Here is an 18,691-nt window from a genome sequence, read left to right on the forward strand (position 1 = left end):
TTCCTTAACTGTGGAGTCGTTAAATTGCAATCGTATCACAAAACTCAATACACCAGGCGTGAACTTATCCTTTATCGCTCAAAGACATCTAACCATTACAACACGTCTATATCACTACACCAACACAGGAAACTTTGTCTTCAAGAATGAACCACGAGGAAGAATTTTATTTTGCTTTCATAAACAGTATACAGACGAATTTTTAATCGGATTGTGATGTTTGGTGAAAATTCGACTCCACTAATACGAATCGCAATTGAAGAATGCAATGCTACAACCCAAATTTCAGAACCTACAGCAACCTTTACAAAAGTATGTTGCGATCAATGCTTGGTGGTCGCTACAGCCCTAAACACGTCATTACGGATCCTCCCGATCCATTAACGGTGCTTTTACTGCTTTTAGGTACCTCAAGCACCGGTCACCGTCGCCAGATGTTCTCAGTGGGTCGCGTTTTCGATCCGGTGGTAGATTCTGCGAAGCACTACTCTTGCTAGGGCCAGTGTTAGCAACACCTACAGTTTGAGCCCCGTGAGCTCACCTACTCGCCCGGTTACGCTGACATAGCCTCTCAAGGCATGTAATAACTGTATTTAATTAGTTAGTAAAAGGTTATTAAGACAACTGTAATGAAACGCATAAGTATTCACACGCGCCATCTTTATTCTGTAGTGTCGTCCCCCGTACATGTCAACCACAGCTTATACCAATAAGTATCTTCACATGACATCTCCCTTTCTTTACTCAAATAAACCTACAAAGTAACCAATTTGAAGTTTTATTTAACTTAGATTCTAACTTAATATAAGACTTGACCCTTTAGCCAACTTGGTTGTTTTACCTGCCTTCCAGACCTTGTTTGCCTTATGTCAGTATTTACATTTTCCAAAGTTACTGACTTCCTATTGCTAGTAGTGTCATTAGACTGTATATTGTCATTGTCACTCTCAATATTGTCATTTTCACTGCCAATGCCACTACTACCAATTGAATCTTCTATATCACCACTGTTATAGTCTCTTTGTCTATTAGAAGAGCCTTTGTAAATATTGTATCTATTTCTTTTAATCACTTGTCCTTGCTCTGTTAGAATATTGTATGCTCTATGATTGTTTTTTTGTATTATTTTCCCCCTAAGATTTTTATTTTTACTATCCCTTATAAACACATTTTGACCCTCTGTAAACTCAATTCCTTTTTGATTATTTCTTCTATCATGATAATATTTGTATTTAATTTGCTTTTTCTGCAAACTATTCCTAACTTTCTTTAATTTATTTTTACCTGGCAAAGAAGATCTGGTAGGTAACAAAGTTACTGTTTGTCTTCCTAAGAGTAACTCATTAGGAGACATGTTAATTTCTGAATCTATAGGTGTGTTGCGATATTCCATCAAGGCCATATAAATATCTTTCTGATCAAAATCACATTTTTTAAACATTTTTTTAACAATCTGAATGTGCCGTTCAACCATACCGTTGGACCTCGCATAATATGGACTAGATTTAACTAACTGAAATCCCCATTCTTTCACAAATTCTTGAAATTCGTAACTATTAAACTGTGATGCATCATCTGTACATAGCTTTGTTGGAATACCCCATCTCGCGAACATCTGCTTTAATGCTAATATGTGACTTTGCGTGGATTGATCCACCATATTTATAATTTCCACATATTTAGTTAAATAATCTACAACCATTAAGTATATATTATTTTTATAGAAGAACATATCAGCTCCTATTATATCCCAGGGTTGTTTCGGTATGTCCCTTAGAATTAGGGTTTCAAATGAATGAGATTTTTGATATTTCAAACATGCTTCACAGTTTCTGATGTGGTCTTCCAGCTCTTTATTCATAAATGGCCAATATAACAATCCTCTTATCTTATTTTTGCATTTTTCTAATCCTAGGTGGTTGTAGTGAATTAAGTTTAATATTTCTTTCCTCAGTGACTTTGGTACAAAAACTGCATTATTTTTAAATATTAACCCATTTGCATAATACAAATCCTCTTTTATAGAATGATAATATTTTAAATCTGTTGGTAATTTTACTTTATCTGGCCATCCCATTTCAATATTTTTTATAATTTTTTGACATTCTTCATCATTTGCAGTTTTTTTTTTAAAATCTTCTAATTTTTGTTCTGTGAATTTTAATCCTTCCGTTATCAAGCAAACATGCAATTCTACATGCTGATCCAAATCTTTATTACATATTTTGTCTGGTAAGCTATTCCTAGACAAGGCGTCAGCTACAAATAATTCTTTTCCTGGTTTATATCTTATTTCCAGGTCATACCCTTGAATTCTCAATCTAAGCCTTTGTAGTCTTAGTGGAGTTTCATTGATTGTTTTTTTTAATATGTATTCTAAAGGCCTATGATCAGATTCAACTATTACATGTTTATCATAAATATATTGATGAAACTTTTCACATCCATATACTATTGCCAACATTTCTTTTTCAATTTGTGCCCATGACTTTTGGCACTCTGTCAAGGTCTTTGACCCATAAGCAACTGGTAAATTATCCTGTAGGAGTACCGCTCCCAACCCTGTGGAACTACTGTCGACTGAAAGAGTCACTGGTTTGTTGACATCAAAGTATCTGAGCACTGTTGCACTAGTGAGAAATTGTTTTAGTTTTTTAAAATCTTCTTTTTGTTTGTCACCCCAAATGTACTCTACGTTTTTTTTTAGCAATTGTCTTAGTGATTCTGTCAATTCTGATGTATTTGGTATAAATTTAGAAATGTATGTTATAATACCCAAGACAGTTTGTAATTCCTTTTTTGTTGTTGGCTCTTTCATGTCCACAATAGCTCGCACTTTTTCTGGGTCTGGCTTAAGGCCCTCACTAGATAGGATATGACCCACATATTTAACCTCTTTTACACCTATGACACATTTCTCTTTATTAAACTTGACCCCAGCCTGCCGAGCCTTTTCTAAAACTTGGAGTAATCTTTCATCATGTGTTTTTTTTGTATCTCCCCATAATAATATTTCATCAACATAAGTTACTACACCCTGTATATCATTGAAAATTTCTGAATAACACTTAGTAAATACCTCAGGGGCAGAATTCAGGCCAAATGGTAACCGCTTAAAACAATATCTTCCAAATTGACCTGCATTGAACGTTGTTAGCAGTTGACTTTCTTCTGCTAACAAAATCTGATAAAATCCTTTGTTTGCATCTAACACTGAGTAATATTTGGCATCAGGCATGGCTGAAGTAAGTTCCTCAAAGGTAGGTATTTTATGACGTTCTCTAATGATACATTTGTTTATATTTTGTGGATCTAAACACAATCTAATTTTATCTTGACTTTTTTTTACAATCACCATAGAGTTAACCCACTCAGTTGGTTCTTGCACTTTCTTTATTACATCCAGTTGCTCCAATCGATCAAGCTCATTTTTTACTTTATCTACTAATTTAAAAGGAATTTTCCTTGGTGGCTCCACTATAGGTGCACAATTGTCTGTTAATTTAATTTTGTATACATAGTTCAATTTTCCTAAGCCATGAAACAAATCTTTGTATTCACCAATGTCCTGAACTACATATTCCTTTGAAATATTTTCAACTTTGTTTATTAAACCCAACTGCACAGCAGCTTTATAGCTCAGCACATTAGTAGTTTTAAATTTTACCACATAAAAGTCAAGTACATATTTTTTTTTATTGAATTTCACTATAGTTTTAGTCATACCTACTGTTTCTATAGTTGAGCCATCAAAGTTTTTTAATTTTGTACAAGTTTCTGTCATTTTTAAGTCTAGTTTTTTCACTATAGCACTAGTCAAAATATTAACCTGCGATCCTGTATCCACTTTGAACTTCATCTTCTGTCCTCTCACTTTTGCCTCAACGATCCAGTCCTCTGTATCAACCTGGCCCACAGTTACTGACCCCACTACTAATGAGTCATCACTATCATCATCGCTGACATACACAGCACCAACTGTTCTGCACATCTGCATGTAATGTCCATATCGATTACACTTAGCACATCTCCTTCCAAAGGCTGGGCAGGATCGATGAGAATGCACTCCTCCGCATCTTTCACAATTATTATTCTTCAACCTTACTGATCCTTCTGCACTCTTACCTAGATGTTGTTTATTATTAAAACTGGTTTTATTCTGATTAGGCATTCTGCTTCGAGATTCTTGTTTTCTTGTAACAGCTTCAACTGTCTTTTCTGTCATGACTTGAACCTGTTTTGCAGCACTCTCAGCCACTTTACATATTTTCATGCAGCTATCCAATGTTAAGGTCGATTACTTAAGCAATCTTTCTGTTAATTTGGCATCATTTAAGCCTAATATGATTTGGTCTCTTATTAAGCTTTCTTCTAGGTCTGCAAACCCACAGTCTCCCGCCAATTTTCTCAACGTACAGAAAAATTCATCAAAACTTTCTCCATCTCTCTTTTTTCTGCTGAAGAAGACATGTCTACTAAAAGTTTCATTTCCGGGTGGCGAACAATATTCATTAAACTTCTGTTTTACTTCCACATAAGATAACTTTTCTTTGTTCTTAAAACCATTGTATATGGTTAGTGCTTCTGCACCTAGGCAGTGCAAATAGATTGCCTTTTTCTGCTTATCTTTAATTTTTTCATCACCTTCCGTCCCGCTAGCAATCATATAAATATCATATTGCTGTGTCCATTTTTGAAAATTTTGTTTCAAGTCGCCCATGAGGCATAATGGTGGCGGTGGTTTTAACGAATCCATCTTCCGTTTACAACGGTTTACTTCCACTTAGGTTTTTATATTTATCTCAATAAGTTCTTTAAGTCCTCAGCGCCATGTAATAACTGTATTTAATTAGTTAGTAAAAGGTTATTAAGACAACTGTAATGAAACGCATAAGTATTCACACGCGCCATCTTTATTCTGTAGTGTCGTCCCCCGTACATGTCAACCACTGCTTATACCAATAAGTATCTTCACATGACAAGGCATTATGGACAACTTTCTTTTCTATTTACTAGACATTATCTATATGTTTAAAATGATTAATAAGGAATTAAGCATTGATTAAAGATAAATATAATATAATAATAAATATAAAGTGGTACGTAAGGCGCAGAACCGAACCGAGTGGAGAAGATTGACATACAGTCACGATCCTCAGCATTGAGGGAACGACCACAAGAAGAAGAAGAAGAAAGATAAATATGTAATCACTAGACACTTCTACAGTTACCACTTTAACAATAACCGTGGAGGCCGAAGTTACGAGTTCGTCTTGTGTAGGTATTAAATTTTAAATGGTCGCGCATGAACGAAATTGAAACGCATGACATATTTTGACATATTATTGGTTCTAGACAGTGACATTTACAACATATGTGATCAACCAACTGTCATCCGTCATTATTTCCCATCACTCATCACAGTCAATCACAGTTTGAACGCCGCGAAAATATACGAGACCTAAAAATTTCCACGGAAACTCACAAATATTCCGTAATTTAATCTCCTAACGAAAAATCGAAATGTTCGCAAAACCGTATAAGTTGAAATCCAATAACACGTTAAAGAATTCAGAAAAGTACAATACACCATTATTCCCTTTGCAAAATACTAAATTTTAAACAAAGCTTGTAAATAAATATTCTTAATGTACTTCTTTTTTATTTCTATTTTAGGAAACAGTTAGCGCAAAGGATCATTCATGAGTTTCCGACAATAACTGAAGAGAAAGTGAAGCAGCTGGTACCCGCCAAATCGATAGGCATTTGCATGAAATTGGTGTTGTCCTCTGGAGACATTGTAAATGTGTACGTGATAGACGGGGTGCCAATTATAATGGAAGTAGCAGAAGGGTTGGTCCCGACGGTGTGCGCGCTCTGGCAAGCTCCTGAAATGGTCCCACATATCATTATACATACACCGGTCTTTCCAAAGGTAAATTGAAAAATAATACACATATTTTAAAAGCTGCTTTAAACTGAATTAATTTTCCAGGTCCAAGGTGGAGCTCCTCTATACCTCCCAGGAGTAGAACTACCAGCAGGAGGTACAGGTTTCCCACAGTTTTGTAAAGGTGAATTAATTGCAGCACATACTAGTAATAATTCTGCCACAGTTATTGTTGGTCGAGCTATTCTTTCCAGCGGAGACATGCTACTGAGAACTGCGTAAGTTACTCTGACATTGACTGACTATATTGCTAAATAAACTATATAGTAATGAAAATTAACAAATCAAGTTAAATTGTATTTAATTGTTTTTCTTTAGTAATCTCTTCTAAACAGATTTTTTTTTTAGGTGTTTATATGATATTGTGTTAGTCTAAACCTTATAATTCATTCATTTTATTAATATTTCGCTTTTTTTTATTTTAATTATAACTATTTGCATTATCATTGGTACATATAATTGAGCTGACATTTGTCACGTATTTTAATGTGTCCATTTACAAATATTTAAAAGTAGTGCTCGCTTTGTTGGTTCTACTATTCAAATAATCAAAATTATAAAATGATGGTATTGTAATTCTGGACCCTGGTAAACACTAGACATTAGGAGTTCTTCTAGGTAGTCTGCCTACTATGCTACTATTATATACACATAAATTGAACCTTACATCGCTGTCAATGTGTGGGAATGATCACTATCATTAAGAGGAGTGAAACGCTATTTAGTTTAAGTGACAATTATGAAAGTTTACAGGAGAGCCATTTAAAGTTTAAAATTTGGAAAAAAGGACATAACAAAAAATGATCTTTAGCTATTTGCATGAAATAAACTTAATTGAAGTTCAATTAAAAACATTGAACTGTTGATGCTAATACCAAATAAAACACACCTTTAATTACAAAGATAATTGTCACATATTAAGCAAAAGGACACTAAAATCATCTCATTGATATGATAAATTGATGCATCTACAACAACAACACAACTACACCAAATTCACTTCTTGTTTTCTAGTGGAGTATGCATGGAGACACTTCATGTATTTGGGGATCATTTAAGCAAAGATATAAAATTTGGTAAACTTGAACGTCCGAAGCTTGGACCTCCTGCATATGGTGGTGGCAATGCAGCTCAAAACTTGGCCAACAATATACAGAAGGTGATTGTAAAATTACTGTAATTTTTTAACACATAAAGTAGATATATTACACTAAATTCATTTGACCTAAAGGATAAGACTCATAATGACTCATTACAAGTGGCTATTCAAGTACACTGATTGCTCAAATCCCAAAGGCAAGTAACAACTTTTCTATTGAAATGTAATGAATTTTCTTATGAAATATAATGTACATAAGCTCACTTTCACAATGAAGGAATAGTAACATTGCATAATAAAAATGAAACATGCGAAATGGTATAATTTGCGTAATTAATGTACAATTGAGACAGCTCCCTTAAGCCTCAAGAAGGATGGCAATATTAAACACAGCTAGGTTTAATTTCTTTATATTAACTTAGAAGTTTTAAAATGTGGTTCCATACATCTATTTATGTATTGCTTAGATGGGTGGACGAGCTCATAGCTCACCTGGTATTAACTGGTTACTGGAGCCCATAGACACCTACAACATAAACGCCGCACCACTTTAAGAAATGAGTTTTAAGGTCTCCATTTTTACAATACAACAGCTTCTTCACCCTTCAAACCCTAACACATTATGACAGACATGCTTCATGACAGAAATAGGCAGGGTGGTGGTACCTACCCGTGCGGAGTCACAGGGCATCCTAATTTTGCAGTGTTGATTTTTATTACGCTATGTTATTTCTTTACTGTGGAACTCAATCGTGAAAACTTGTTAAGTTTGTATTATGTATTACGTATTTAATTTAAAGAATAGGTACCTGCCTGCAAGATATGAATGCACCAGGCATATTATCCTTTAGGCCATGACAACTTCAAATCAAACTTTATCAATTGTCAGTTAAGCATACAACCAGCTGTAAAGGAGGAATGGCCTGCACTCGGCCAGCCGCCTGCTCCTGTACCAAACGAACCACAACTGATACCTGAACCACCGAACCCAGTAGTTGATACACCTACCCAATTAGAGGATGGAAACTGTTTAGCCAGTAAGCTAAATCACATCAGTTATTAAAATGTTTATTTAAATTATTAAATGTCTTACCTTAAATTTGCAGGCGCTGGACTAGCACCTGCCCAACGCTTTGATCTTTGTTATCTTCTGTGTCCTCCCTTTCTTTCTTCCACTCCTCATCACTAAACACAGTTTCATCAGCCCTGTAATGTGTTGGGAGATCAGAGTATATGGAGACCTGGGTCAATGAAAAGCTGTCACCCTTATAAAGTTTGTGATGTATAGTTTCCACTTCCTCCAGCTCTGGATAGCCGGCTTCGTCTCCTGTCCCCAGCGTGTAGTTGGATGAACATTGATTTCTTCGTGAACTAAAAAAGTAATTTGTAAAAAGTGAAATACAAAATAACACTCCATTAAAGAGACTACATAAAAGCTGACATAGAAGAAAAATATATATATAAATAATGAATTGAATATATATTTTTGAGTTAATATAAATACATTCAATATCTGGTTAGCATTAAAGTTAAAAATGTGTTGTTTCGTGTTGGTCGACCCACAGCGTCTCCTCGGTCAATCTTTTTAAGTGTGATTTCAAACATCCACTTAACATTACATTTTAATTTCATTCCAGTAGATTCCGATGAGGAAGATAATGTGCCTACCGACATGGACGGGTTGCTGAGGTGGTGCATGCTGTCCTTCCTCAAGCTGGAAGGGAACAAGGTCGAACTGCCGCTCAAAACCAACCTGCTCTACAGGTACGTGCACAGTGGGCTCGCACGCCACACAATCTGCTGCAGACTTACTGAGTCTGCGTTAGTGGGGTCTGAACCTTAAACCATAGTAAAAGTAAAGATGGCATCATTTCGACTTTGGATAAATATTTAGATTTATGATTTTTCAACAGAAATATCAACCTGTACCGGTGTCTCGGTTATTAAATATTATATTCTTCGTGTTGCAGAAATCATCTGATGGCTCTGTGCCCGGCGGAGCGGACGCTGGACGTCAAAAAGTCATCCTTTAAGAAAATGGGGAAGTTTTTAGAGGCCATGGAAAAGGTAGTTTGTACATTTTGTAGGCGTCGCGTGTCAGCAGCTGGCGACGCGCCCCTGCGTCACGTCTGCGAGCTAACACTGCGGCCTGTTCCAAGGAAGGCCTGGTCCGAGTCTGCGAGCTGGAGAAGGGCGTGGACGCCGTCGTGCAGCTGTCCCCCTCCCACCCCGCCGTGCGCGCGCACCCGCCCCCCCGCGCGCCCGCCCGCCCCGCCCCCCGCGCCGCGCCCCCCGCCCCCCCGCGGCTCCGCGAGGTGCAGTGCGTGACGGCGGCCGTGGCGCCGCTGTTCGCCCCCCTCAAGTACTGTACAACTGAATCAGTGAATAAGTTTCGAAAAATCAAATTGATAACTTTGAATTTTTAGGAAATATTTTCTACTATTTAAACTTTACAACTATTTTCTGGGACACTGTGCACTCCCGTACCACCGGGACACACTCACCGGGACAACTTTATTATAATATCCATCCCCTGTCGGGCAGGATAACAATAGACATTTGTATTACGAAGAAGGGCCTATTGTCATAGCGCCGCAATTCCTGCAGCCTTCCGCGAGTTTAGGGATTCTGGGGGTCAACGTTACGAGGTATTCAATATCAGAGTCATTTGGAAGATAAAGCCGAATTGAACTCCAAAATGCTGAGGGTCCTCAGCAGAGCGAGGCTTGCGCTTTACAAAGCACAGGCTCGCGTGGAGGACTGCAATGCGGTTACTAATAACGCGGTCCGTAGCGCACACAACATGCTTAAATATTAAACAACTGACCAAAGGTTAAAAAAAGCCTTTTTGTGTACAGGAAGGGCACCGCGCTGACACCCGCGGACGTCCGCGCGACCCTGACGGGGCACGTGAGGTCCGCGGGGCTCGCTGTCCCGGGGCAGAGCGCCGTCCGCCTCGACCTCACGCTGGCCACAGTGTTGGGTCGGCAGCCCGGGGTATTGCTATTCGTTAACATTGAGTGTTCAAAAATTAGGTCCTTCAGTTGTCACCTTTCTATATCTACACCCAGGTCATAGCGTCTTTGTTGCATATACTTCAGAGGATGTGGACCGTTCTTCAAAACTGATGGATGACTTATATATGTGTAGCTTGTACTAAACGTTGCAACAATTTTAAAACTTTGTGTATTTACATTTCACTCTGTAGTGTTTAGTTAAATGATTCAGAAAAAAAGTATGTACTATGTATGTATGGACTTAACTAAAATTAATGACACACTTTAATGGCGCCAGGAACACCTAACGTGGGAGGAGCTGATGTCGGGTGTTCTGAAGAAAATGACTCCGAGTACTGAGATACAGTTCGCCGACGGAGAGCTGAGGCTGTCCAGGAGCCGCCTCGAGCCCGTCACCATGCAGGTCGCCAGCCGCAGCGGAAACAAAAAGGTCAAGTCTACATCATTGCTCACCACCAGCCCTCGCACACGAGGCAGGAGCCACCTACCACTTAGGGCTTTTTAAACTCGTACTGTTATTAAGACAAGCTCAAAGCCTACATGGAGCAAAGTGGCTACCAAACCCTGTAAACTCCACCAAGTAAACGGCACCCCAAAGTTCGGTAACCCTGCTATCCTATTCTTAAAATATTGTCACTTTTTGGTTAAACCTACTTGTGCAGCCAGTAAATGAATCCCATAATATTGAGGGTATATGTATCAACATATATTCTTATTAGCAATTTAAAAATTGCCATGATCATAAAATATTATTGTATATTAAAGGTCAAAATTTAACAAATGATACCAATATTTAGATATTAATTCAGAAAACCCTTCCGACCTGCGTCACGATGTTCAATAAGTTATCCCAGCGTCAAAGAACAAACAATATGTCGGTCAGCGACTTTATAGATTGATGACAATGATATACTACGGTCTGCATCCTACAGGTGACTCTAGTGTCTAACCTGGAAGCATATGGATTCAACCTGTTGGAGCTGAGCGCAGTTTGTCAGCGAGGAGTGGCAGCCTCCTGCGGCGTCACGCGCTCTCCTGGCGCTAAACACGACCAGCTCATGCTGCAAGGAGACCAGGTATATACAACCTACCTACAATTGTTACATCCGTTTGTCTACTTCCATGATACCTACTATACTACTTTGGGTTAGAAAATCTTAAAAATTCAGAATGAATTTCCCAAATCATGAACTAAAGAATATATATATGCAATTTTTTGTATCATGCTAAATAGGCAATCAACCTGTTTTGGTTACTGGAAATCATAGACTTAACCCAAAACACAGAACATCACAATCTCAATTTGTTTATGTCAACACTTGGTGAGATAGGCAGTTGTAAAAACAGATGTTCTCTCTAAATTTAAGGAGATGAATAATCACTAACATTCATTATACAACGTGTTACAAAATACCCTGTAAAAAATATAATTAATTATCAAAGCCAAAAATGTTGTCAACTCTAGCTGTCATGTCAGGGAATCAGATTATTTAACAGAAAGGCCTACGTACCCATTTTACCTAATAATTGTCTATGTATGTACTTTCATAGTTTTTCTATTTTTTATTCATAAATGTTTGCTACCTCAATACAAGGATGTCATTATCATTACTCAAGTACTTCTCGTACATGTCAAAAGTTTTCTCAAAGTTTTCCTATTCCGTGATTTAGTTAGGTAGAAATGTAGGTACATTCTGCATAGTTTAGTCTTTAATTTTACTGAAATAGGGGTTGCACATCAGTGAAAATAATTTTTTTTTGTGTTGCTACTGCCGTTCTAAAATATTGGGAATGGACAGGTCATCAAGGCCCCATTTAATCCCCTTTCGGCTTTACGGGTAGTTTTGTAATGCCCTGTATACTTTGGACCACAAACAAATCATCCTTACCTTTTGTTATGCATTTGGTTATCTATTTTAGTACATTGGTAAACTATATTTTCTCTCTATCATTGTTTATCCTATCGTATCTATTTTGAAATCAATGCATATTACTTTCTTCTCTGATTATTTCAATTATTTTCCAGACACATTTTGTTGCTAAACTACTGATCGAAAAATATGGACTGCCAAAAAAATTTGTAGAAGGTGCTGACAAGGCATTAAACAGGAAGAAGTAGTCCTTCAAAAGGGCTATAATAGTGATAAATAAATAAATTGTGCAGTGAGTTATGTTTCAAATAAAACACTTGATTACTATGTTTAGTTCTATTATTTATTCCTATATTAAACTCTCCTACTGTATATAATTATTTCTCATAGAGTTTTAAAATATATATGGCAACACAAGTCATTTTTACATCACAAATTTAAATGGAAGACAAAAGACTAAAAACTTACACAATAATATGGCCAGCCTAGGTTGAATATTGTTCCCAAGTTCATATTACTATGCTTTGATTAGGCCTTACGCTTTACAAATTTATTATTATAGTTTTATAATCATATCTTTCATTTACTTATGCAAATATCCTATGTGATAATGTTCCTTAATTACTAACAACTCTATTTAATCCTTATATAAACTTATATGTATTGTATAAACAATAACTCTCTTATAAATCTAAGATTAGGGTGGGTTTGTGTCCGTTTTAAGAAATATACAAATATTCTATATTAATATGGTATATCATACCAAGAAAAGCACTGAAACATTACTAAACTATTAATATTGCTTATGAACTATAACCACAACCAAATTTAAAAGCTAAAAGACATTTAAAAATCTAATTTATTCATACATAATTTAGAGATCAAAATTATAATGCTCCAATGATGTAGTACTTAATATATACTATTACAAATAGTTGCCAACTACTTATGATGTCTATAATTAAATGTTGTAATCACCTTCACCATAAAATATCAATTATATTACCAACTAAATTTTAGTTGTAGTTCTAAATTTAAACGGAGTTTTGAAGTTCAGTAATGACTTACGAGTTTTAGACTTCTTCAAATCAGGTTGTGTTGTTGGAGTTTGTGGGTATTGATTTGAGTTCCTATACTTATCTGATACACAACTCACACTCATAGAATCAACACTCCACTGATTGTGTACTGTAGAGAATCTTGAAGAGGTAGAGCACATTGAACTTAAACTAGTCTTGGATGGTGTTTTTTTAATGCTGTTAGTGACATGCATGTTATTGCTTAACATGTTCTTGGTCACTTTTGCCTGCTTCGAAGGAGAAGAGTGACTACAGTTCTTGGAAGCTCTTTTTTCTGTGCTTAATTTTATTGGATCCAAATACTTGAACTTTGTAATGTCTGTTGTTACTTTACTGTTGCCATAAGATTTGTCAGCATTCTCCAGCTCATAATAAGTCAGAGTAACACTCTCATCACTCTCCACAAATGGATTAGATGTAAAGTGAACATGCTTGTTAGATACATCTGGAAAGATGTTGCGTCGGGGCATATTATCTTTAGTGAACTTTGTACTGGTCACAATCATGCTGTTATCTCCTGTATCAGCAGACAGTGAGCTATCAAGGTCTTCATACCCATAGCTCTTCCTGCGCCCTCTTGAACGCACTGATGATGCCCGTCGGCGTCGCTGGCGAGGTCCAATATCCCTACTGTTATCTTTGAAGTGTGTTATCAGTGGAGGCAGAGTTATGCCATTACTGTTATCTTCAAACAGAAGTTCATTTGAGTTCTTCAGTGGTATTATCTGAGTGCTTGGACTGTTGATAATTTCTTTGGCTATGATGTCTTTTTCTCTCTTATTAAGTGACTCCTCACGCTCACGCAGAGCCATCAGACGTGACATCCATTGCTGACTCAGTGTCTCTTCCGATATTTTCTGTGGGCAGTTGTAGGCTGTGATAGCTGAAGTAAATGGTTTTCTAATGCGAGGGACATATCCAGGGAGCTCCAAAGCCAATGCAGCAAGATTAGGTGAAAGAGAATTCCTATCAATATGTGTTTCCTGAATTTCGGAGCCAAAGTTATGTTTGATGTTGATGTTAGAATAAATCGGACTATCTGTTACATTGAACACAGTCCTAGGTAAAGGCTCTACAGCCCTGCCTAACTCTATGGCTTTTTCAGAGTCACATTTGTTTACTTCAGAGGATACTTGTGGAAATTCTTTTGACACCAATATCTGACCCATTTGTGTGGGATTAGGCAGAGTTCCTAAATTGGCCAGCACTGTGGGATGATATAGCACAACATCAGGTCGTAGAATGGAGTCCCTGTCTTCTATGAGGAAGCTTATGACGTCCCTAAGATCGTCACTATAATAAAATTCCTTTATCTTGTCACAGGCGTTAGGAGTGTAGCATATTGTGTGAATTAAATCGCCAACTTGGCGCATCACGTCTGAAGTAGAGCCTGTAGCGGTCAAATTGAAACAGTTGATGCGAAGTTCTCCATTTTCGCTCACAAAGACTGATTCTGGCGTTAGGCATTTCTGCAACACAACAGTGTTCACCTCTTCTACCGATTTATAAACTCGAGCCAACTCGTGCAGGAGACGCCAAATAAAGCTTTCCTCTATGTGCTTGTCTGTGGCCTTGCATTCCTCGATCAATTCTTGAACATTACGCCACGAATTATATTCAAGGACAAAGTACAACGTCTTGGATGGAGAATGCAGTATGGTATCGTAATATCGTATGAGGTTAGCGGATAACACTTTGCTTATAATTTTAACTTCGTTTACTACGTTTTGTATTTGTTCATCACTGAACGCGGAACAGTCGTACGCCTTCCACGCGAAAATGTTGTTGGTGACCTTGTGTCTCACTTTATAGAACGTACCGCCGCAGAAGACATCTAAAACTTGAAAATCCTTTAATTTTTCAGACATTCTCGAGAACTATTTGCCAGTTATAACTATTTCACACATTTTATTAACGGAACAAAGCAAAAAGACTTTTGAATTTGAACGACGGTTGGAGAACACTGAAATAGTGATGTCCAAGTTATCCTTTCAAATAAATCGACAAAATAAGTTTCATTCAAATGTAACGGTTGAGTAGAAGCATGTTGTTATGAACAAATATGCTTCTAGAACACTTGCTATCGGGGGGTTGATTTTCAACAAATTTTGTCGAGGCTTTTAAGCATTTCTCCATCATCCGATTGTGGTAGAAATACCCTCACTCTATTCGTTTTTTAAGAACTAATTATAAATCGTCCGTCGTTAATAATAACAAAGTATTATATTAATCTTAGATCTAAACATTTATTATCCAATAACTATTAACATCAGTAAAAAACTCAATTAAAAAAAAATATATACGAAAATCGCTGGAACACGGATGTTCTGGCGCTTGAGGGGGCTTTCCAACAAGGAAAATCGTCTGAAATTTTTGGAAAATATTTATACAAAACAAAAATATGAAGGTCAACTTTCTCTGAAGAAAAAAAATCTTATTTTACGGTTCGTTTTATCAAAAACATCTCAAATGAACGTATTAAGCTATAATTATTTTTCTTGTAGTATTTTTATTAATAACAATAATTTTTTTTTATTGCCTAGATGTGTGGACGAGCTCACAGCCCACCTGGTGTTAAGTGGTTACTGGAACCCATAGACATCTACAACGTAAATGCGCCACACACCTTGAAAATAACAAATTTTCATTTCAGAATTAAATTCCTTATGAAGAGATAGTAATACAAAATCTTTCTCAAAAAAAAAACCAGTACATTTTACTTATTTTACATTGACCATGGCTGGTCTTGAGCTAACGTGGACTTCTTTCCAGTGCCTCAGTATAGGGCAGCAATAGCGACTCCCTGTCGCGGCCAGGAGGTTGTTCGGGCTGTCCCGGAGCCGGCACCACACGGAGGCCACACGCCTACGAATGATCGCGTAAAAGCCATCTATGTGAGCCTCCGCGAACATTGTCGACGCGCTACAGTACCGAGACAGCCCCAGCCCCCTGAATCCGTTGTTATATTGGACGCGCAGGGCTCCAAACGCCTTTTATTAAATTAAGTTGGAAAAGTACCTATGCCATATGAAGTAATTTCATTTCATTTATTCGCAACTCGCCTGACATCATTGCTTCTATAAAATGGTTGGCGTGTAGCTAGAAAAACAGAGTAGGAATAAGCAGGTAGGTAGTAATTCAAATTAGAAAATCGAGATGAAATAAAATACTCCATTCTTTTGTTTTTTTTAGTACTTAGATGACGTATTGTTAGTCCGAATGAGTAGGTATGGTCGTCCTGCTTGTTGCTACTGCAACTGCAGGCATACCTTTGACGGGTTAAGCAGCTGCTATACAATAAATTAAAACTTTATCCTCGCATTTCGAAGTGGGTGTCAAACTTCACTTTATGATTTTTATGCTTCTCGATCCCCGATTACGTTCAGCTGAGCCCAGATATAGCCCACTAATGTTGTGGAAACAATAAATTTAATTTGAGATATTGTGCCAGCTTTTTTTATTACCCTTGTAGGCATACAGGCAGACGAGCATACGGCCCACCTGATGGTGAGTGGTTACCGTCACCCATGGATTTCAACAATACCAGGGGCAGAACTAAGCTTTATCATGCTACTAGCAGCAATCTAATTAGCATTGCATTGCAGTATTGAGTGGTTTTGATTTTTAACCAGTAATAGTAACAATATAGTTTCATCAATCAAAATCGATATATGGTACAACACTATTTTCCGTTCAAAAATTAAACAAGCCCACTGACTTAAAAGTCTAAAAATCCAGGCCATTAACTAAATTAAAAAAACATCAACCGGAATTAAAAAATATGCTGTGAAATAATGATCTTTTGAACGAATTAAAGTCGAGTTAATCACTTTCGACGGAAAATGAAGTTAATGTTGTTCCTGATCACGTTTTAATTTACATTAAATTTCATTACCTGACTGAATTTGACGATCTTTTGTGTGGGTCCCTGGATAGTTTAGATTTATAATCATATTACTGGATAGGTGATACAGCTATGAGATTTTAAGATTTTTTATTCTTTGTATGTATGACAGCCGAAGCCCTTAATATTAGTGGAAATTCCCATGTATTTGAAAAAGTAGCATCTCTAAACAAAACAACAAGCCAAATGGACTTAAAATGACAGGTTGCTTTCCTGGGAATAGTGCGCTACCAACTTATTAAATCTATATCTCATTTGCTATAATTATATTGAAATTTAAATTATCAAGTTTATTAATCAACTAGCGACCCGCCCTCGCTTTGCTTCGGAAACATTAAAACACACATGAAACCAAAAAAAGTAGCCTATGTTCATCAGGGACAATGTCGGCTTCTAATGGAAAAAGAATTTTTCAAATCGGTCCAGTAGTTTCGGAGCCTATTCGAAACAAACAAACAAACAAATCTTTCCTCTTTATAATATTAGTATAGAAATAGATTAACTTAAAAATTTATTTGATTCATACATTTTAGCTGTTTGAAAGTTCTTCGTTCGAAAGTAAGCTCTAAAAAATAAAGTGTGCACTGACTCAAAATGTGCGTTATAATAAATTAATATGTGCGTCGAAAATCTCAATAAAGATTCTAGGGTTGGAAAGACAAAGTTAATATTTGGTAATTTTAAATTAGTTGCATTTTATTGGTTACTTGACTTTCAGCCTATCTCTTAATCTTTTAATTTTCGATTATAATCCGCAATAATTTTTTAGTATTTACTGCGTTCGTTGTAAGTTACTGGGAGCCTTAATGGTCCTTTTAGACTAACTTATCCCAATATTTTAAAGGGCCACAACATTAATTACTTGTCGTAATTGAGTACTTAGCATTAAAAACAAAACGAATTATAAAAATGGGAACGTTTTTATCGAGTCTACGATGCTGTAAATCATTTAAGCATTTACAGTACCAGATATTATGGACTATTCGGATTGCAATCTACGCTTGCTCACACAAAAGTCAATATGAAAATAATGATTATCGACATGTTATGTCATAGATGCTTTGATTTCAATCTACTAGTTGGAAATGGACATACATTTTCCATAAAAAAAATAAAAAAAATCATCTTTGCCGAAACATAAATAATGATTAATAATGGGTTAATATCGAATTGTATCCGTAAAGCTTTAAGCTTAAAAGTCCAATAACCAATGGTAAATAAAAAACGGTTAGCTTTGAATAAATTTTGAATGTTTTTCTCATCTCCAACGGTTTATTCTGATGGTTCGTAAATATCAAAATATTGACTTTTTGGTGGGAACCCAAGGAGCGAAATTGCGTGAATTGATTTAATTTGTTAATTTGGTGTTGCTTTAGGTTTAAATGTGTAATAGCGGAGGTTAAGGAGGATGGCTTAGTATATGTGAAAGTGTACAAATGTGGGAAAATGTAACAAAGCCGCTGGACTTAGCTTCTCAAGATCTTTGAAATAGTCCACTCAAAAAGTCTCCGTGAATAGGTAACCATAATTTTACTGTTACCATATATTTCATGACATATCTCCTTATTTCATTTAAACCTCAATTGATTAATGTCTCAAATTAATCAACTTCATTTTATTTTTCATGAAAGCGTATAGAAACAAAAGATTAGGCTGTATGATGGAATACTTGGGATTTGATACTTTCACCTTTCCAGTTGGAAAAATGAAACCTACTACTCGTCAATTCGTAGATTGTGAGTCGTTTTTATATACACACACTTGGTTTAAA

At 36.4% G+C, this 18,691-nt stretch overlaps 3 protein-coding genes and 1 long non-coding RNA gene across 11 annotated transcripts in view; 2 read left to right on the forward strand and 2 right to left on the reverse strand.

The window, feature by feature from the left end:
• Nucleotides 1–643: 643 nt before the first annotated feature.
• LOC119628401 (uncharacterized protein K02A2.6) lies at nucleotides 644–5,323 on the reverse strand. The gene has a single exon (XM_038015301.2). It carries the CDS (start codon nucleotides 4,271–4,273, stop codon nucleotides 800–802), a length of 3,474 nt encoding a protein of 1,157 aa, XP_037871229.1. The 5' UTR covers nucleotides 4,274–5,323; the 3' UTR covers nucleotides 644–799.
• A 65-nt stretch (nucleotides 5,324–5,388) lies between these two features.
• Nucleotides 5,389–12,264, forward strand: LOC101740535 (eukaryotic translation initiation factor 2D). 2 transcript variants are annotated; one of them, XM_004923768.4, is made up of 12 exons: nucleotides 5,389–5,579; nucleotides 5,677–5,935; nucleotides 5,996–6,168; nucleotides 6,965–7,109; nucleotides 7,939–8,086; nucleotides 8,687–8,813; nucleotides 9,020–9,116; nucleotides 9,209–9,411; nucleotides 9,908–10,046; nucleotides 10,344–10,496; nucleotides 10,999–11,142; nucleotides 12,093–12,264. In XM_004923768.4, exons 1-12 carry the CDS (start codon nucleotides 5,524–5,526, stop codon nucleotides 12,183–12,185), a joined length of 1,737 nt encoding a protein of 578 aa, XP_004923825.1. In that variant the 5' UTR covers nucleotides 5,389–5,523; the 3' UTR covers nucleotides 12,186–12,264. The 2 variants fall into 2 exon arrangements, with proteins under 2 accessions (XP_004923825.1, XP_004923826.1); XM_004923769.5 differs by having other exon boundaries at nucleotides 8,690–8,813.
• Nucleotides 12,259–15,094, reverse strand: LOC101740398 (uncharacterized). The gene has a single exon (XM_004923767.5). The coding sequence runs from the start codon at nucleotides 14,882–14,884 to the stop codon at nucleotides 12,947–12,949; it is 1,938 nt and encodes a 645-aa protein (XP_004923824.3). The 5' UTR covers nucleotides 14,885–15,094; the 3' UTR covers nucleotides 12,259–12,946.
• Nucleotides 15,095–18,070: 2,976 nt separating this feature from the next.
• Nucleotides 18,071–18,691, forward strand: part of LOC101740770 (uncharacterized) — a 41,152-nt gene continuing 40,531 nt past the window's right edge. The window contains exons 1-3 of one of the 7 annotated variants that reach the window (XR_001139498.4): nucleotides 18,071–18,203; nucleotides 18,297–18,438; nucleotides 18,552–18,656. This is a non-coding gene — a long non-coding RNA (uncharacterized LOC101740770). Of the gene's footprint in view, nucleotides 18,439–18,551; nucleotides 18,657–18,691 lie in introns of all 7 variants that reach the window. The other 6 variants (XR_009974907.1, XR_009974911.1, XR_009974908.1 and 3 more) reach the window with 6 other exon arrangements.

This window comes from Bombyx mori, chromosome 14 (assembly GCF_030269925.1).
Source record: "Bombyx mori chromosome 14, ASM3026992v2".
Lineage (NCBI taxonomy): Eukaryota > Metazoa > Arthropoda > Insecta > Lepidoptera > Bombycidae > Bombyx > Bombyx mori.

Excerpts from the sequence above, each read along its gene's own strand:
- LOC119628401 (XM_038015301.2), bottom strand. The coding sequence starts at position 4,273 with ATGAAAATATGTAAAGTGGCTGAGAGTGCTGCAAAACAGGTTCAAGTC.
- LOC101740398 (XM_004923767.5), bottom strand. The coding sequence starts at position 14,884 with ATGTCTGAAAAATTAAAGGATTTTCAAGTTTTAGATGTCTTCTGCGGC.
- LOC101740535 (XM_004923768.4), top strand. The coding sequence starts at position 5,524 with ATGTTCGCAAAACCGTATAAGTTGAAATCCAATAACACGTTAAAGAAT. Across the intron at positions 8,087-8,686 it reads GGATGGAAACTGTTTAGCCA|TAGATTCCGATGAGGAAGAT; the intron begins GTAAGCTAAATC and ends ATTTCATTCCAG. Across the intron at positions 9,412-9,907 it reads CCGCTGTTCGCCCCCCTCAA|GAAGGGCACCGCGCTGACAC; the intron begins GTACTGTACAAC and ends TTTTGTGTACAG.